Consider the following 18,896-nt stretch of genomic DNA (forward strand, 5'->3'; position numbering starts at 1 on the left):
CGTCCTTGTGTGATGAAGGCACTAGCTAGTGTGTCAAGTTAGGCGCTACTATATGTCAATGATAAGGAAGGAGGGGGGCTCTCTCTCCCCTTGGCCCTTGCCCTACCATGGGCATCCAGCTTGTATCCATTAATCCAACCGACTGATGGAGCATCTGATTTGACTAATAATCCTTTAATTTAATCTTTATATCATTAGCATGGTGTCATCACAAAAATCACCACGGCCATACACAAAAATAATACTCCCTCCGTCCCAAAATAACTGTCTCAAGCTTAGTACAAATTTGTACGTAGACCTAGTATAAAGTTGAGACACTTATTTTGAGACGGATGGAGTATAACAAGATGACATAAAATCATCTTTGATGATGAATAATCAGGTACCGCATTTTCCACGCAAGCACTCGCAGATTCAAACTTCAAAAAGCTTGACTGACGCAGCAAGGGAAGAAAAGCCGCTTGTAAGCAATTTCATTCACAAGTTATTGTAGAGCTCCGTTTTAGCGAATTACACGCGCATTCATACACCTAGCTAACATGAGTATTGAGTACATTAACTCAGGTCAAGCAAAGTAGCAAAGGGTACCATCATTAAGCAATCCAGTGAAGTAGCCATGAAGTAGTGGAAGAAAAGAAAGTGGTGTTAGCAGGCCTCAGGTTTCCACTTTGATTGCCATCTGGTCAATCGGGGTTATCTTGCATGGCATGCTTTGGATGAGTAAACATGAGAAAGACACGCTAGTCAGTCAGCGTCCAAAGCCAGAGTAGGAAAAAAGAAAGTTTGTGACAGTTGCTGATAGTTTGGAGAGCACCAACAATTTAGATTCTAGCATTTGCACTGGTGCATGGTTCGAATGTCAGAAGTGTCGCGAAATCATACAACATAATCACGAAATCATGAGGCGTACTAGGTCTCGTTATGGCAAGCCTTTGACCAAGAGTTAACTCCATTAATATGTGGTTTCTATATATGATAAAGAAAACATCACAAATTATCAGTAAGCACTTTCGAATAAGTATCTAGTGATACCGATTTTATGTTTTATGTTATGTAAACCACATGTTAACAAAGTAATTCTTGGTTAGAGCCTTGTCTTAACGAAACCTAATACGCCTCATGACCCGTTTCAAAAAAAATAAACGCCTCATGTTTGAAACGGAAGGAGTGTTTCATAATGTCAGGTGGTATCACAAACCATAGCCAGGTGAAGCAGACTCTGCCTTTTTTTCCCGGGGAGGTGCCGGGGATTTATTCAGAAACATGCTTCTTCAATCCATCCGGTCAGTATAAGCTTCCTGAGCGACGCAGGCTTGGTTCTGGCCTGATGGGCTCCCCAGTGAAGGGGTCGAACTTGTAAGGCTCTCCTGTGTAGGGATCAAACCTCATTTGCTGCTGTTCAGCAGAATATTCAGCAGAGGACCTGGACTTGAATTCTGGTTCTATGTTTGTGGCGTATCCTGCGGGAGATACAAATCTTCTTTCCCTAGGGAGAACAGCTTCGGCTGGTCTTTCCATGTAACTCTGTTCTTGTGTGTATCTTCGCTCTAGATGCCTTCCGGTGTTCTGCCTGGGTTCATGTGCTGATCTCTCAATATAACTCTGCCCATGTATGTTTATACGATCTAGATGCCTTCCGGTGTCCTGCCTGGCTTCATGTGCTGATCTTTCATTATAACTCTGTTCTTGTGTGTATCTTCGATCTAGATACCTTCCAGTGTCCTGCCTGGGTTCATGTGCCGACCTTTCCTTATAACTATGCTCATGTATGTCTCTTCGATCTAGATGCCTTCCTGTATCCTGCCTGGGTTCATGTGCTGATCTTTCATTATAACTCTGTTCTTGTGTGTATATTCGATCTAGTTGCCTTCCAATATTTGGTCTTGGTTCAAGTGGTACATCTTCTCGCCGCAGTCTTGGCTCTGGGTATCTTACAACAGCAGGTCTTTCTTCGGCATATCTTCTTGACTGAGACACTATCGGATCGTCAACATAAGAGGAGGGATAACCGCCTAGGGAGCTGTATCTACTGCCCCTGCAAATAAAATGGATCTAGATGATCACATATTCGCATGAAGTATTTGCAATACCAGCCCAGTAAAAGGATGCAAGCAGAGAAGCTACTAAGTTCGTATAGATAAGAGAAACAAGATCATGCCAATGTCCTTCTGTTCATTGTCCTTGAGGATACCTACCCGGATGCTGTGTAATCGTAATCTTGATGTCGGTATCGCTTGGTTTGCATTTCAGAATTTCTGGACAAAGAAGTAGTATCCTGTAATATTTGTGCTGCGCCAAAAGCCTCAACCTTGCGCTGCAAGTCAAAACTCCATACATCAGAATGCATATAGTCGCTTAAAAATACAGCCACAAAAGAAAAAGGGAGATGCTGAATAAGATAAGTAACAACCTTAGCAATTAATGAAAGGAAATATTCTCCTTTATTGCGTTTGTCAGAACCTGTAATCAAAAACTGCATCGAGAATGAATCAGACCAATAGTGCCATTTCATACACAGGTAATAATAGGCTTTTGGAAAAGAAAAGTTCAGGCAAGAGCTCAGAGATCATCTGCGTGAAACAATTACACACCTGATTAAGGACGGCAACAGCACCTGACTCAGGGAGTTCATTGAGGCTCTTTATGCAATGGATGTCAATCTGGGAAGAAAAATAGACAGGACGATGATGCTCTGTACCCACAAAAAAACAAAGATAAATAAGAACATTTCTAACAAATTACTTACGTCGTATGGACTGCCAATTCCAAGACGTAAAATACGAAGTAAGAGTTCGTTGACGGCCGAAGGTAGTGAATTAATAGCTGCTTCATAGGGGTCGGTGACATCAGCCACCTAGGGGATAAAAATGCAGATATGTCAACGAGTATACCACCTTTTTTCCTTTCTGAAGTACGCATTTTATTCAACTCCCTCTAATCCTACACAAGAACCGAGCTGCGTGTATTGATGTCAAATCTTATACTTTGTGTTTTTTTGTATGGAAATATAATAGGCGTTTAGAGGCAACAACCATCTTATTCAATAGCAGACAAATAGACTATATCAGAGCATCCAGAGCTGCCAGGTTAATGACCATTCAATTTTGAAGCAACTGTACTACAACGTGCATCAGCCAAAGATTAGACCTATTAGCACAATATCGAGTCTTAATACGATGGATCTTGTGACAACTAGACGGATATACAAGTGATCTAAGGGTGTGTTTGGTTGGAGGGATAGGCTAGGGTGGTTGTGGGTATCCCCAACCAGGTGGCTCTGGGGATAGCCCTTTTTTTTGTTTGGTTGGGAGGGTGGGGTTATCCCATTTTTTGTTTGGTTGGGAGGGTGGCCGCTGTCCTCCTGCCGCCGCGCCGCCCCGGCCTGTCGCGCTGGCCGCCCCTCCTGCCGCCGCGCCGCCCCCTCCTACCGCGCCTGCCGCCGCCCCGGCCGCCCCTGCTGCCGCCCCGGAGCAGCTGCGGGCCGGCCACCCCTCCTGCCGCCGTGCCGGCCACCCCTCCTGCCGCCGCCCCAGCCTCCCCGACCTCCTGCCGCCACGCCGGCCGCCCCTACCGCCGCCGCCCCGGCCTTCTGCAGCGGCGCCGCAGAGGAGAGAACGAAGCGCGCGTGGGGTGGTTGCCACCACCCGCTCGTTTTTTGCAGGTCTGGCCATCCCTTTTTTTGGAGAATATTCCCAGCATCTGGTTGACTCTATCCCTCCTCGCCCCAGATCCAAACGCATGGCAACCACAGAAAAAAGTGGTTATCCCTGTCCCTGGGAGGATATCCCTCCAACCAAACACACCCTAAAGCTTTAGTACAAATGATTATATGGTGTTTGTCACCCATACCATGTTTGATAGTCTCGGAGCTTTCGTTTGACGATCAAGCGAATCATGTCCGTATCTGCCATGAGAATAATCTGGCTTGCCTCCTGATACATTTGATCTTCTAGTTTTCACCTCTTCACGGCTTCTCTTATTATCGTTCTCTACTGCGGGTCGAGCAACTGAAACCTGTTGCGATGAACAGTGTCACAGCTAAATTGGACTAATCAAAAGCAGAAAAAAAATTAAGAAGCAAGAAATTGTATTCCTATTCATGCCTGGATCTTGAAAGATGGTCCTCGGTTAGGTCCGCTGACAGTTTTACCATCCATTTCTTTTATTGCATTGTCAAGCTCCTGCAATCAATTAAAAATTGATGTAAATTACTTGGTTACAACTTGAGCTATACAACTTACAAAAATATCAGAATTTACACGACTACTTACTGAACGACTGCCAAAGTGAATGAATCCAACTGGGTATTGTCCTTTTCTTGAGACTGCAACCCGAATTACCTAATCAGCAATTACATGTTGCTTTAGGATTAACATCACATGTAATATTGGTAAATGCAAACATGTGATAGCGATGTTGGTAGACAAACCTCTCCAAAACGTCCAAAAAGCTTTTTCAGATAATCCTCATTGGCATTTGCTGGCAGATTACCAACAAAGGCAGTCCTAATCTGTGTATCACCAGAATAGAGAACACAATCAAAACATAAAATAGCAACTGAAATTAAGAAGAAATGTTCTCCATTGAAACTACCTTGGCCATTTCATCAGCATCCACATTAGATTCCCTCTCAGTCCAATTTATTGCTGGATGCAAAATACCACCAAGCATAAAATCTGTTCTGGAACCAATGCGGAGTACACGTGCGGCAGCCTGTGATGTGTGATCGATAGTTTTAGGAGGAAAGGAATCAAAGGAAGATGATCTGTGCAGATAACATGGACTAAAGAACACCTCCGTGATGATATAGATATTTCCCCTTTGCATACATATCAGTAGCATAATCTCAGATCAGTGACGAACCAACATAATATGTTGATAAACATACGCATAACTGGCAGCTACATTAATGTCAGAAGTGAGACTCCACCGCATTCAATGTCAGCTTAAGATTGTGAGCAGTACATCTGTGCAGAAATGAAGCTAAGGAAAAGGGCAAAAGGAATCAGCTTGTCAGACTTTCCAAAACAAAAAGGCTCGGTTACTGGCAAGTATCTGATGGGTTAAATTATGAAGGAGATGGAGAGATAGGGGACAACAGTTTACAGAATAAAATGTGGACCAAGGAAGTGCATGATTCAATCACTTGCACAGATGAGATCAAATGCTGATTTCCATATTCCAGTTCCTTATTCCTACATACTTATTCTCATCTTTCTGATGCTAAAACTCGGATTAAACATTGGAGCTGTACCAACTATACATCACTTCTGTTTCCACCACATGTGCTCCCAGTTTCTAAAGAAAGAGTGGACCAAAATAAATAGCAACAACGGAATAGTAAACATTCAGCGGGTAATGGAAGCACCATGGACTGCATATGCAAAGGACCAAAACCTTGATCTCTGAAGAAAAATGAAGACCAAAAACAAACACGGAACTGAGTGGCTCACTAGCTTTAATGTCTTTTGATAGAACCAAGTATGTGTGTCTGACAAATTTGAACGGAAAGACAAGGATAGGAGTAGTATACGACAGAAGTTGAAACAGAATATACGTAATGCGAAGTAGATACTTCAGATATCAGTTACTGATACAAGAGGAAGAGGGAACTGAAGGACTTATTGTCATTCCTGTTGTCAAGGTGATTGAAACTCCATAAATTCCACGCAATCGAACATTGCGCCCCCGGGCAAGTCTGTTCGGCAGCCGAAAAGAAGGCAAAAAAATTGTTGTCTTGGCACCAAAGATCTACACAAAAGAGCTGTCTCAGAATGAAATTTGCCTACAAACTACTGTCTGACACCACTGAACCTCAGCTACCCTGGATCTCCTGGATCAAGCAACAACACCTCTCTAGCCTACCACAAATAGCTTCCTGCCCAAAACCCTCCTTCCTAACAAAAGCTATCCAAACACAGCTACCAAAGCTTCTAGACATAACTTCCGTGATCTCAAACAATGGCCAAAAAACGTTATTTTGGCATGACACTTGACCCATCAACAAACCTCTAGCAAAAGCTTTCCCAAGCCTCTACTCCCACTCCACAAACACACACATCCTAGTTGTGCACATCATGCTTTAGGGGCTACTTAGGCCATGTACAATGGTGGCATATGGATACGGATGCCCCATGACAAAAAATAGCTTGAGGCATCTATATTGACTTTTTCTCTCCAATGCAAGCTACCATCAGGGTGCCTCATCAAAGAATAAAAAGTAAAGACGCTAACACACATGCATCTCTACTTTTCACTCTAACTTTTTCAGCTTTTTACACCGGACCACACTTTTTCTCTTCAAGCACCCGCCTCCTGCAAAGGATCCTGCTTCCTCATCCGATCCTACATGGCATACGAGGCATCACCATGAGGCTATGCATTGTACATGCCCTTACAAACCTCACGAACCGGCTAACCAACACTGCCTCGAGCGAGCTTGTTGCTCTGTCTTTGTTGTTACAGGATTTCTAGCTGCCGGACAGTCCAGATGAGCGCTTCCTTGTGCATGACCCCAGCTTCTACTCAAAGGCTCTCTATGACATATTAATGCAGGAAGTAGTGGAAGACGATCATGTTGACTTAATTTGGCATGCTAGAAACCCGAGCAAGATCAAGATATTTTCCTGGCTGTTATTCAGAGGGAGACTAAATACATGAGCAAAACTGTTCCGCAAACACATCGCACCTGATGCTCACTGCCCACGTTGTCCGAAGACACTCTACACCTGTTTGTCTCTTGCCCGGCTGCCACCAGAGTCTAGGATCTGTTTGGTTTACAAACTACAGGAAGATTTCAAGACCTTTGGCTCACTGCTACTCCTGCTGGCCTACACCCTTGTGTCTGGCCTGATGTGCTGCTCACCATCTTGTGGAAAATAAGGGACTCTGGGAACACTAACATCTTCAGAATGAGAACCATACTGCCGCTGTAACCGTCACAAACATCTATAATGATCAGGACCTCTGCTTGCATCGGTTTAAAAACCCGGTGGATAAGGTGTCAGCCAAGTCTTGGCTTGACTACCTCTCCTTGAAGCTTGCCGCTGACCTTGTAACTACTTGACCATTGTTCACTTTGGGTAATAAATATACAGGTGGGGTACCTCAAAAAAAATCCATAAATTGACAAATTTCATGTTGCTAATTACTAGCGAGACCCATTACAAAGATGCTGCACCCAGAAATTTTAAGCAAAGGTATAAATTATTCTTTTGGAGTATAACTCGCCAATATACCCTCCTTCCATGCAATGTCTCGTCAGATGTACCAATTGTCACAATAGGTAGATTAGCATAAAAATTAGCACTGTGCCCGTTCGTTGCTATGAAACCACCAAAAATACTGAGTTAGGTCACCAGCACTGGAGATCATCAGAAGCGCGTCGGTTTCGTTGGTTTCTTACAACCATTTTGTGGTTCCGACGAAAAAAATGAGAATGAGAAGTCGAGGAGGGGTTGTGGGCGGTGATGAACCAGAGCAACTGAAATGGCTATGCGAGGGCCATCACAAGATTTGAGCAGAGACGTTGCAGCATGAGGATGTCTTTCATCGCCTTAGAATAAGTAAAATTGCTATATGATACAGGCTGGGAAGAGTTGGTTGATGAAGGAAACTAAAACCTAGAACAACATTTTGAGTAACACTGTACATGTTGTTTGTACTTTGTGCAAGAGTGCTGGCCCCACATGCGAGTATGAGTGTATTTGTTTATTTGTGCTTTTTGCAAGGATGTTGGTCCTCCATGCGAGTAGAAGTGGAGAAAGAGGAGTGGACTCACTATCAACTCTAAACTTCATAAATATAATATAATATAATATATAGAAAAGACATGGACGCCATATCTTTCTCCTGCAGTCTGTAAGGGAACTAGTGTCGTGGACAGAAATCCTTGTAAACATTGGAGATGTGATCAAAGATTGGAGGTATGTGTGAAATCAAAAGCATGGCAGGCAGTATATCTCCAGTTCTGATATTTCTTTACAAGTATGCCAAACAAAGATCTGTAGGAGACATTAAATATGGGCAACTCCTTCAGAAATATAAAATTGTTTGCTTTGATTTTCATATGTTCTGCAGATCCGGAATGTATGGGGAACATTTTCATACGCAAAAAGTTGAGCATAGAAGATTGTCCTTTGCAATGTTAATCAGTTATATAAGAGAGAAGGATGAGGAAATATGTTACGCCATAAAAGTTCATAACCAACACCGAGTATATAACTCCAAGAGAGGGGCTGCTTGTCAGCAGAACATAAGGTATGCTGGTAACTTGGTGTCAATTCATTGTCTAGCTTCCTAAACTGAGGTAGCAGCACTAAGGATATGAGATTGCTTGAGCATGTAATGATGGACTGTCTGATGAACTTCTTCTGCTAGATAGACAGATTTATGGCAAGCAATAAAGTGTGGAATCATTGGATAGCACCAACAGATAAGCAGAAGAATCAATAGAATCTAGTCAGATATTCTGAATTTCCGATATAGACATAAGATGGTTTCATCCAATAAGATTGTTTATAAAATTGAGAGGCAATAATATTGGTCAAGACCTGCAAGATAAATCAATCGACAAGACTATGGTCAACTATAGTAAACTACGAGCTAGGAAAGATGTCAAAAAATACACATAATCTCAAAGTCAACAAGGCATGAAAAGTAGCTGATTTATATGCACCTTTAAATAGTTATAATTATAATTGGAAAATACTGAACAACAGAAAAAAAACTCAAACCCACCTTATCAGATCATGTTCGATAAAAAAAACTATCAGGTCATGACTTCCGCAATAGAATGCACTGGATGATGAAGTTAACCAAAAACGGATTTATAGAACAGAATAAAAAATAGATACTTACTCCATGAGAAGAAAATCGCACAAACGCAAAGCCTCGATTTAGACGCCTTTTGCTTGTTGAAGAATCAAGATTTGGAGCCATTGCAAGGTCAACTGATATGACATCTTTGAATGTCTGAAGGTCAAAGAATTGTATCACTAACTATGTATCCCAGTGATCTTTCTTGAAACATAAAATAAAAAGAAACATGTTCTACCTTATGAATCAATTCTTCAAATTCTTCAGCACTCCATTCTGACAAGAATTAGATAGCGCAGTGATAAGAATTTAGATGATAATATACATGCGGTTTTTTTCATAAGAAAGTTCTCATAGACCAACATTTTAACAAGAAATTTTGTCAAGAACAACTGCTCGCTGTATAAGTCAAAAGTTTGTCAGACCCAATATACATCTAAAATTTAGAACGTGTGTTTTCCATCCCTCAACTATTGTCTGAGTGTGGCTTTCATCCTTATATTCTAAAACCACCCAAAGTTGGTCTCTCAACTATCAATACCGTCCAGTTTTCATCTCTCAAAGTGTCCAGTTTTCATCTCTCAAAGTGGTTCTGTCCCTTCCAAAGTGGTTTTGGATGGCATGTGTTTGTGACATGGTAGACATGTGGTGATGATGTGGCCTACATGTCGGTGCCACATTACTCAAAACCTCTTTCAAATGGCCAACTGCTCCAAGAGATGAAAATTGCCCTGCAAATAATGATACTAGAGCGACCAGCTTTGAGTGGTTTTAGAGTTCAGGGATGAAAACTACATTCATGTAATAGTTGCGGGCGAAAAACACAAATTTCCCTTCTTTTAATGAAAACATAGGTTGGACTTGATTTTTTTTTAAAGGAGGATGACCCCCGGCCTCTGCATTTGTGTGATGCATGCAGCCATTTTATTAAATATTCAAAAAGATCTTACAAAGTAATACATCAGTAAGTCTGAAGCCACCATCTTGGCAACATCTGTCACTACTCCTATCCAGTTGATGAAGGGGTGCCGAAAGTCCGAGCCGGATACCAAACAGACCTCGCACCATATCCTAACATCTAAAACCGAAGGCCCCAACCAAGCGGGTATGGGGCACGCACCAGTCTGGCGCACTCTCAGAAGCCACCGCCGTCATCCACCAATCCATCTTCAGAGCAGGTACTGACACATCGACCTTGTCAGGCCTGATGTTGACGCCACCACGGCGCCAGACAACACCACCTCCCTACGCGCGCCATCATCACAGATCCGTCGCCGAGACCCTGTTGCGCCATGCCGCCGATACTCCACGTGGTCGATGTGTGACATGAAACGCCGCTCCATCGCTAAACCGTCCACTGGTCCCTCGAACCAATGCACACCTCCAAGAATGACGCCCCCAAGGGGGGAACGACACCTGAGTGCCGCCATCATCTGATCGATTGATCAAGGATTTCCCCCGAAGGTAGCGGAAGGAGGCGGGAACTTCACCTCGGTGATGCGTCCAAGAAGGAAACCGCCATGGGCATCACCATCACCGGCTCCGGCCACCGGTCGTAGACAAGGTTCTCACCCGGATCTTGTCCCACGAGCATGCATCCAAAATCTTGTGCATCTGTCAGACCACCTTCAAAGCCCCAGATCCGTCGACCACCCGTAGCGGCACTGCCACCGTGGGAGCCTTGGCACACCGGCCACTGTTTGCGTGTGCCACCACTGGAGTTCGGGGGAGGGCTGCATAGTCATGTGATTTTTGTAGCTTGGTCTCCTAGTACACTGCATCTCTTTTTATAGTAGAGAAACTGACCTCGGTGTTAATCAATTTCATCAACTGCATAGTCATGTGATTTTTGTTTCCGTATTGATTGTTATTCTATTTATTTTGACATCCATACTTCGATCAAGATATTGGACACAGAATGCCACTCTTTAAAAAGAAGGAGAGGGGAGTGGGGTGATCAGCTGATGCACACAAAAAAAAAGGTCTTATAGTAAAAAAAGAACAGTAGAACTTCGCCATGATTGGGCAATTGTGAACAGCTCTTAGGCAGTATGAGATAGAGCTGACTAAGAGAAAGAAGTAAGCTGATCTTGCAGCTGTTTTCATTCCTTCATTTAGGTCTCAAACCTATTAAGTAGAAGATCAAGCACTGATCTGATGGATCAAATGCTTTCGGAAATTTTCTGCATTCTGATTACAAAGGTTCTTTCTGAGTGAAGCTTACCTTTGCAAAGATTTCCAAAGAAGAGTGTGTCTTGATCCAATGAAAGATCAACAGCTAGTCGCTTTCCTTGAAGCTGGTAGAGAACAAACAACAAATATATTATTCATGTGAAGATTAATATATGTGATGTAATAAGGATGTTTAATTCCATGATACTGAATAAGAAAGCTTGCGTCTTTCTCTCTAAACCTAACACAAAACTACAAAGGGGGAAAAAAGGTGAACTTGTGACAACATTTTTATGATACTGATAAGGATATAAACAGCTTATTAGATAAGTACAGTCTGTTAAGAACTAGTAATGCATGCAAATTTATGATACTGATAGGTGGAGTGTATAATAACTAACTTGAAATTTCTTTTCTGGTCATGTAATTGAAGAAATTTACCTCACTAACCTCTAAACTTAGCCATTTAAGCCACAATAAAAAGCATGTTGGTTGGTGTCACTAATTTATTTGCAATCATGTCTAGCTCGTATTCTTATAGTATATCATTGAAACAGTACTCTTATAGTAAAGACATCAGTTGATTACTTCCTAGATTCTACTTGAGATTTGAGGAAATGGGGGATTAGAAAGTTTTGAAACATATGTACATACAATGTGTGATACTGAAATTTCTACAGCAATGAAAAAGAAGTTTGGTGTTCTTGCCTCAACCCCATTCTTTTGCCTTTTAGCAATATAAGCACACTCCCTTTCTGCAAATCGCACAAATCCAAATCCCTGAGGAAGTTCGGGAAAAATAATGTTGATAAATTTCCTGATAAAAGGTTCTCAATAGATTACGTCTGAAGAATCGAAACATTTATTGCAATGTCGTAAGAGTTGCAATAAAATCAGACCTTGGAAACACCATTCTGATCCTTCATTATGCGCAAGTCAACAATCTCACCACAGGTAGAAAATATCTGCTGATGAAATGGTCAGTCCAACAAATATGTCGAAATGAAAAAAAAACATGCTTTTTTACACGAATAGACGAAAGTTAACGAACCAACTATGTGACTATTATTAATTTACAATGGAGAAAATATACTTAAAGCTCAGCGGTCCAATAACCAATAATTGAGCAAAAATTCTAACCATTGCAGTACTACATATTTCTGTTATTACTAACTAGAGCACGACAATATCACCTGCAGACAGATTTACCAAGCCACATCCAAAAATTACAGAACCAGTTAAGCTTCTGGTAGATACAAAACATGGTTTAGGTGTGCCAATAGAATTGATTTGGTTGGCATGTCTTACACAACATCCACAGTTAAAATTGGCAAGTAAAGGTGGCATTAGAAGGTTTTCAGATTAACCTACAAACCAGCTGGTCATTCCCAGTTGGACTGCAGAAAACTAACAGGTGGGGATAAACAATACATACTGCCAACACAGTTATTCAGCTAACCATATGCTGTTCCATAACATGGCTTCTACAAATCATCAGGAATGTAAGCATTTCAGGTATTAATCCGTCCTTATTGCAGTACACCGTTCCTGAATTTTCATAATACCAACAAGCAACACCTCATACGCAGGTGGGTGTTGATGGCTGTAGACATGACCAACCTCTCGGAGCGTCCCCTCCGTCGCCGACCGCGGCAACCCGCCGACGAACACCTCGGCGCCTTTCACTCGCCGGTCTGCACACATACACCAGCACGCCATCCAATGCACGCGCGCAAGCGCACATCCACAACCGGAATCAGATCCCAAAATCCCAGAACAGATTCGCTCGAGCGAGCTTATCCGCAACAGGCTAGGCGAAATACAAAATAAGCCCAGCAGCCTCACCTTGCTCGTCGTAATCCCCATGCGACGCCGCCCTCCTGTCCTGAAATCCCCAGGAAAAAAGAAAATCAGAGACGAGGTTATCCCGGCGAAACCTGCACCGAACCGAGCGCCGCGACGACCGGGCGGGCCTCCGGCGCCGCGCGGCGTCGAATCCGGCCGCGCCTGCGCGAAAGGAATCGAGGAACGCGGCGGGAATTCACGGGTTCGGGGAGTGGGTTCCGAGTAGTACCATTTTTGGCTCTTCTCTTCTTCAGCCGAGACGACACGCACAACAGAGCGCAGGGAGCTTTCTCCTTTCCCCTTTATATTTTGCCCGAATTATCTATCGGTTCGCCTTTTTCTTTCAGAGAGAGAGAGAGACGGCTGTGGTTTTATAACCAGCCGGCCCCGCGCGGCCTGGCATGTCGGAAAGCGTACCGTCCGGCCCGTCTCGGCAAGGTTACAGGTGTGGGCCTCCGTTCTTTTGTTTTATTTTTCAAAGAATGAGAGATGTTTTTTTTAGCTGCAAATGAGAGATGTTTGTATCAAATGTTGAAGTGTAATGAACAAGAGCAATGCACCCCCCCCCCTAAAAAAAGCAATGTACAATGTTTTAAGCTTCATTCCTCCTATTTATACAACGGCAAGGGACACGATGATTATGTATGTGCTTAGAGAGGCATATGGGCGCAAAATAGTTTCGAATGGAGCCGCCATATGGGGGACTCCATCCAACTATGAACTAACGCACACCCACTACGCTTAAGGTGCCCAATTAGTTGTTAGTTGTCTTCCCTTTTTTATTTCTATTTTGATTTTCGGTATATGGTTAAATGAAGCCATTATTTTTAAACAAAATTCAAATCAATTCCTAGATTTCAAAAAATCAAAATGATTCTCATAGCCACATAAAAATGGTACATATTTTTTTATTGAATATTCATTTACTGTGGTGACTCGTTAGTGTTCCACATAGGATTGCAATGCAATTCATAGATATTCACCCATGTTTTTTTTAAATTAGTCATATTTCAATCATTTCAAAACCAATCCAAAGACATTTCACAGATATCACATTTCACACAATTTTCAAATGTTTGGTAATATTTTACAACTTTAATTCATAACTGTTCACACACATTCTAGTTATTCCAGACATATGTCAACCAATTTCAATTATATTAATCAATTTCAAAAAAAATTCCACACGCATTTCACAATGATTTCAATTTTTTCTAACATGCTTCAATTGTATGATGGATTTCAAAAGTATTTAACATGTGGTTTCATGACAGTTTCAAATTTTCATACTTTTTTCATTATATCATTTTATTTAGATAACATTCCTCCCTCAATTTAACAAGAATATCAGTGTTTCACCATTTTTTTATATTTTGGTCATGTATAAATAATATGTGTTCTTGATATTATTTTAAACTTCCTGAAGTCTTTAGAAAGATCTTTTTGGGTGAAAATATTTTTCTATTCATTTATATAATGTATTAGTTTGGGTATTTTTGTGAATATTCCTAAAAAATGATATATGTAGTTCATACGCCTCAAATGTATCCATATCTTTTGTTATGTTTATTTACACATAGTTTTGACAAAGTGCTCATGCTGAAAGAATGTTCACTCGGTGGAGGTGTTAACACAACTCATGCATGCATGCAGGGGAGGTACATGGTGACATTAGTGCTTTCAATGGTACTTCACAAACTTTAAAGTGTTTAACTGTTAAATTGTGTATCCGGTTTATGATTTTTCTCCACTGTCACCTTTGTCTTGACCAAAGCTTGGATACTAGATCTCATATGTGTAGGTTATGGTGAAAATAGTCATATTAAAAGTTGACATGTAGTCATTAATACAATTGCCATGGTACTGGTATAAAGTTGCCACTTGGTAACTTTCATGCAAACATGGTTGAACTTTGATATAAACACGATGGAACTTTGACACGAACACAATGTCAACTTTGTTTATTGTGGGGTTACATGAGATTGATAATGTATTTGGCAACTGATTGCATGGAATTGATCACTCGTCTAGAACTCTTATGAGGGTGGGAGCGCTTGTCGTTATTTGGTCGCTTTGGTTATATATAAATGATAAGGTTTTTAATGATAAAGGTACTTCTCTTATGTAGGTTATCTTCAGATGTACGAGACTCTTTGTTTATGGTCCTCTCTACAACGCGTGGATAATGGAGACCTATTTATGGAGGTGTGTACACGATTAGAGGCTATGACGAAGGATACTTTTACCCAACATAGGTGACAACATGATCTTAGGATTGCCCCCCCTACGTTGTAGGCATTTATACGGAATCTACGTGATTCTTTGTATTTCACCTTTTTATTTATCGCTTATGTGCGAGCACATTTTTTGCCTATGTGCATCTTAGTTATGCATAGGCCGAGTGTAATACTTAAATCTTTTAAGTAATAAAGTGCCCCTTTTCAAAAGAAAATGTGTGTGAAGGATATAAATATTTTTCGAGTACCAGATCACCGAAAACAAATTGCGATGAGGGATGACCGGGAGACCTAGGGGGCAAATGGGCCAAAGATGGAGCCGGAGGCCACACACACACACAAGTTTTTCTTAAGAAAATGCAGAAGACTAGCATTTCGATGCATTGTAGAAAGAAAAGCTTGTACAAGTCCTAAGAAGGGAAATACTGGGAGAATATAACTCGACACCCCTAGCCACTAGACACGAATCCCAGGAAGCAGAACAGAAGAAACATAAATAAAATGTTGAAGTTGCATGCACACCCAAACAGTTAAAGCAGCTGGCAGTTTGATATGTGAATGGGATCATGTGCGATTGTGTATCCATAACAAACATAAAAAACTATGCGCCCTAGGTTTGGGGGCACCACATGGGCGTGTGGGGCCCACATGGCTCCCCCTAGTGCCTCTTCGCCCCGACGGCTTTATATACTACACACACACGCCAAAAAAAATTAATATACATATATTTGTGTCGTTATTTCATCGAAAATCGAGGCTATCCAATATGGATGTCTTACACAGTACTCCGTTGGGGGTGCCGTTGGAGCCATCTTCATCGACTTTGTTGCTCTCATGGCCATGTTTGAGCAGTCTTGCTTGGATAGTGGTTCCATAATACTAATTATGTGGCATCTACTATGTCTCATTCTTCAATACAAAGATCACATGATTTGTCCAACATGATTGTGATCAGTCTTATGTAATTCTCGGTGTGTTTGTTGAAGTGTGATGAATTGCCACTTTATGATCGGATTATATATGGATTACTTATCGGTTTGTTTTCGTTTCTTTGCTACATGATTTATATATGTACATGTTATCTCATCTATTAGTCGTGCCTTGGGCATATTTAGATGTGCGATATCCAAGAGGGAGTTGTGTATGTTGGTTGGGTTTTAGCGTTTCAAGCAATCTATCTCAATGACAACAAGAGGCAAAGATTGTATTGTTGCCACCAAGGTTAACAACATTTAAAAAGATAGTTTCCTAGTTGTCTTGGTGATGAACCATAGGTAAATAGAGTATACTATCAACATTATGTCACATTCAACTGAAAAACATTATGTACCTTGATGACGAGATGATGTATATACTTCTCGTACCTCGTTGGTTACCCTAAGTGGAAGGTTGATATGTAGTCAGCAACAAGTTTTCCCTTACACGGAGACTACAAGTTCACCGGAGGAGGTGGGACCCACCCAGGTGGCCTGTGGGCGCGACCAGGGGGTAGGTCGCGCCAGGAGGTCGCCTGGACGGCCCTTGGCCCCCCTCTGGCCCATCTTCGGTGATCTGGAACCTTCCGGTACACTGATTTTTTATATATTTTACTCGGGATTTTCGGGACTTCGGAAAATTGGATAAAAGCCCGTAAGACATGAGCAGACAGGAACTGGCACTGGGTGCACTGAGTTAGTAGGTTAGTCAAAATATGTGTAAAATGATATAAAAGTGTAGCAAAACATATAACAATGTCACCCAAAAAATCATGGAACAAGCAAAAATTATAGATACGTTTGGGATGTATTGAAAAGGATCGAGATGGACCTAGAGGGGGGTGAATAGGTACAAATACAAATTTTAATAATTACTTAGCAATATTAGGCAAAAGTGCGGAATATGAGTGTAAGCCTAATAATTGCTACGACAAGTAGTAAGCTATTTAGAGTGAAGTAAGACAAGCGGTAAACAATAATCAAATACAAGTACGTAATAAGGATTAACACAAGTAGAGAGTTAGGGTTAGGAATAACCGAAACTCCAAGAGAGAAAAGGATGTATCCCGATGTTCACTTCCTTGGAGGGAAGCTACGTCACCGTTAGAGGGGCGGATGTTACCACGAAGGCACACCAACGCCACGAAGGCTCATCCTATTCTCCCTTTGAGATAACTCCACGAAGGCGTTTCTCAACCACTAGTGGTAAGCCTTGAGGTGGCTTCCAGACCTTCACAAACTTTCCGGGGGATATCACAATGGTTTGATTCCTCTCCGAAGACTCCTACCGCCTAGGAGTCTCCAACCTCCAAGAGTAACAAGATCACGGGGATTGCTCAAAACTTGCTCAAATCACAAATCACTTTGGTGGGAAGGAAGAGAGGGAGACGATCTATCTTTTGATTGGAACAACACTCAAAGGGACTCACAAATGCTCTTGGGATCTAGGATTTGGTATAGACAAGAGTGAGTGAGAGGAAAGGTGTTCTTGGGTGTATTCTAGCTGTGTTGAACGCCCTTTCACGAGGTGGGAGAAGAGTATATATAGTGGGGAGTGAAATACAGCCGTTGGGACACTTTAAGTCACACAGGGTCCGGACGTCCGACAGTTGCCGGAAGTCCGGGCGTCCGCGAGGGGTCGGACGTCCGACAGGGGTCGGTCGTCCGAGGCCTGTAGATATGACTGAAACTGTTTTGCATTGAACAGCGACCGGACATACGGAGAGGACTGGAAATCCGAGTTATACGACTCAACTTCTTCTAGTGGTAGGTTCCGGATTCCCGAAGGGTGTCGGACGTCCGGCCCTCGGACGTCCGGAGGGACCGGAAATCCAAGTTATACGACTCAACTTCTTCTGGTGGTAGGTTCCGGATTTCCGAAGGGTGTCGGACGTCCGGCCCTCGGACGTCCGGAGGGAGCCGGAAATCCGAGTTATAGAACTCAACTTCTACTGGTACAGGGTTCCGGATTTTCGGGGCTGGTCGGACGTCCGACCCTCGGATGTCCGGAGGGAGCCGGATTTCCGAGTTATATGACTCACAAACTTCTAATGAAGGGCTGCGGATTTCCGAAGCCTGCCGGTCGTCTGGCCCTCGGACGTCCGGAGGGAGCCGGATGTCCGAGGCTATAGACCTGTTTTGATATAAGAACAGAGTGGAGAATATGTGGTATTGGGAATGACAGTAAAGATGTGGTATGAGCAAGTTCATCGCAAAACCTGTGATCCCCTCTTAATATTGCGGGATCCCTATACTCAATATCAGTAAACTCAAAAGACTAGTCTACATCATCTTTTCTTAATCCCGAGCTTTCCCGAAATATAAATCCCCAATCTTCTCAGACAACCTTTGGCACATAATTCTCAATCTACTAAAGTACTTGCCATCCTGAGATACACTCAACAAATAGGATTAGTTTCCTATGTATGTGTTGTCATTGACACCAAAAGACGATTAGGGGCATAGCATGCACTTTCAATCTCCCCCTTTTTGGTAGTTGATGACAACATATACATAGGTCTCAAAAAGATTTAACATACATTATAGTCTAGGAGATATTTAGTACGGAGCTCCCCCTTAGTATATGCATGATAAAATCATCGAAGCTCCAATGGATCAACATGTAAAGATAATAGATCATCATAGAAGTAGTGGAGCAAAACATAATAGTCTATGATGATATCATAGCAATCCATAGCAAATCACAATCATTCATAAGTATACATTACTCCCCCTTTGGCACCAAGTACCAAAAAGGGAGCCATCAACAGTACCAATCACGCTCACAACTCATCACCATCATCATCAGCATCATCAGGCAAGCCACTGCCACCAGCCTCGTCAAGGAAAT

At 42.2% G+C, this 18,896-nt stretch overlaps 1 protein-coding gene across 1 annotated transcript; it reads right to left on the bottom strand.

The window, feature by feature from the left end:
• Window positions 1-799: 799 nt before the first annotated feature.
• On the bottom strand, window positions 800-13,177 carry LOC123395793. Its single transcript, XM_045090826.1, has 18 exons — window positions 13,064-13,177; window positions 12,835-12,874; window positions 12,610-12,683; window positions 11,889-11,954; window positions 11,698-11,769; window positions 11,042-11,114; window positions 9,056-9,093; window positions 8,860-8,973; window positions 4,594-4,713; window positions 4,430-4,510; window positions 4,272-4,340; window positions 4,104-4,181; window positions 3,850-4,014; window positions 2,747-2,854; window positions 2,592-2,660; window positions 2,411-2,473; window positions 2,196-2,314; window positions 800-2,035 (listed from the first exon to the last, which is right to left on the bottom strand). The coding sequence occupies exons 1-18, from the start codon at window positions 13,064-13,066 to the stop codon at window positions 1,285-1,287; spliced, it is 2,103 nt and encodes a 700-aa protein (XP_044946761.1). The 5' UTR covers window positions 13,067-13,177; the 3' UTR covers window positions 800-1,284.
• Window positions 13,178-18,896: the final 5,719 nt, after the last annotated feature.

The sequence above is a fragment of the Hordeum vulgare genome, chromosome 5H (assembly GCF_904849725.1).
Source record: "Hordeum vulgare subsp. vulgare chromosome 5H, MorexV3_pseudomolecules_assembly, whole genome shotgun sequence".
In the NCBI taxonomy this organism is placed as follows: domain Eukaryota; kingdom Viridiplantae; phylum Streptophyta; class Magnoliopsida; order Poales; family Poaceae; genus Hordeum; species Hordeum vulgare.

Excerpts from the sequence above, each read along its gene's own strand:
- LOC123395793 (XM_045090826.1), bottom strand. Across the intron at positions 9,094-11,041 it reads CTTTGGAAATCTTTGCAAAG|AATGGAGTGCTGAAGAATTT; the intron begins GTAAGCTTCACT and ends AATTCTTGTCAG. Across the intron at positions 4,182-4,271 it reads TTCACTTTGGCAGTCGTTCA|GAGCTTGACAATGCAATAAA; the intron begins GTAAGTAGTCGT and ends AATTGATTGCAG.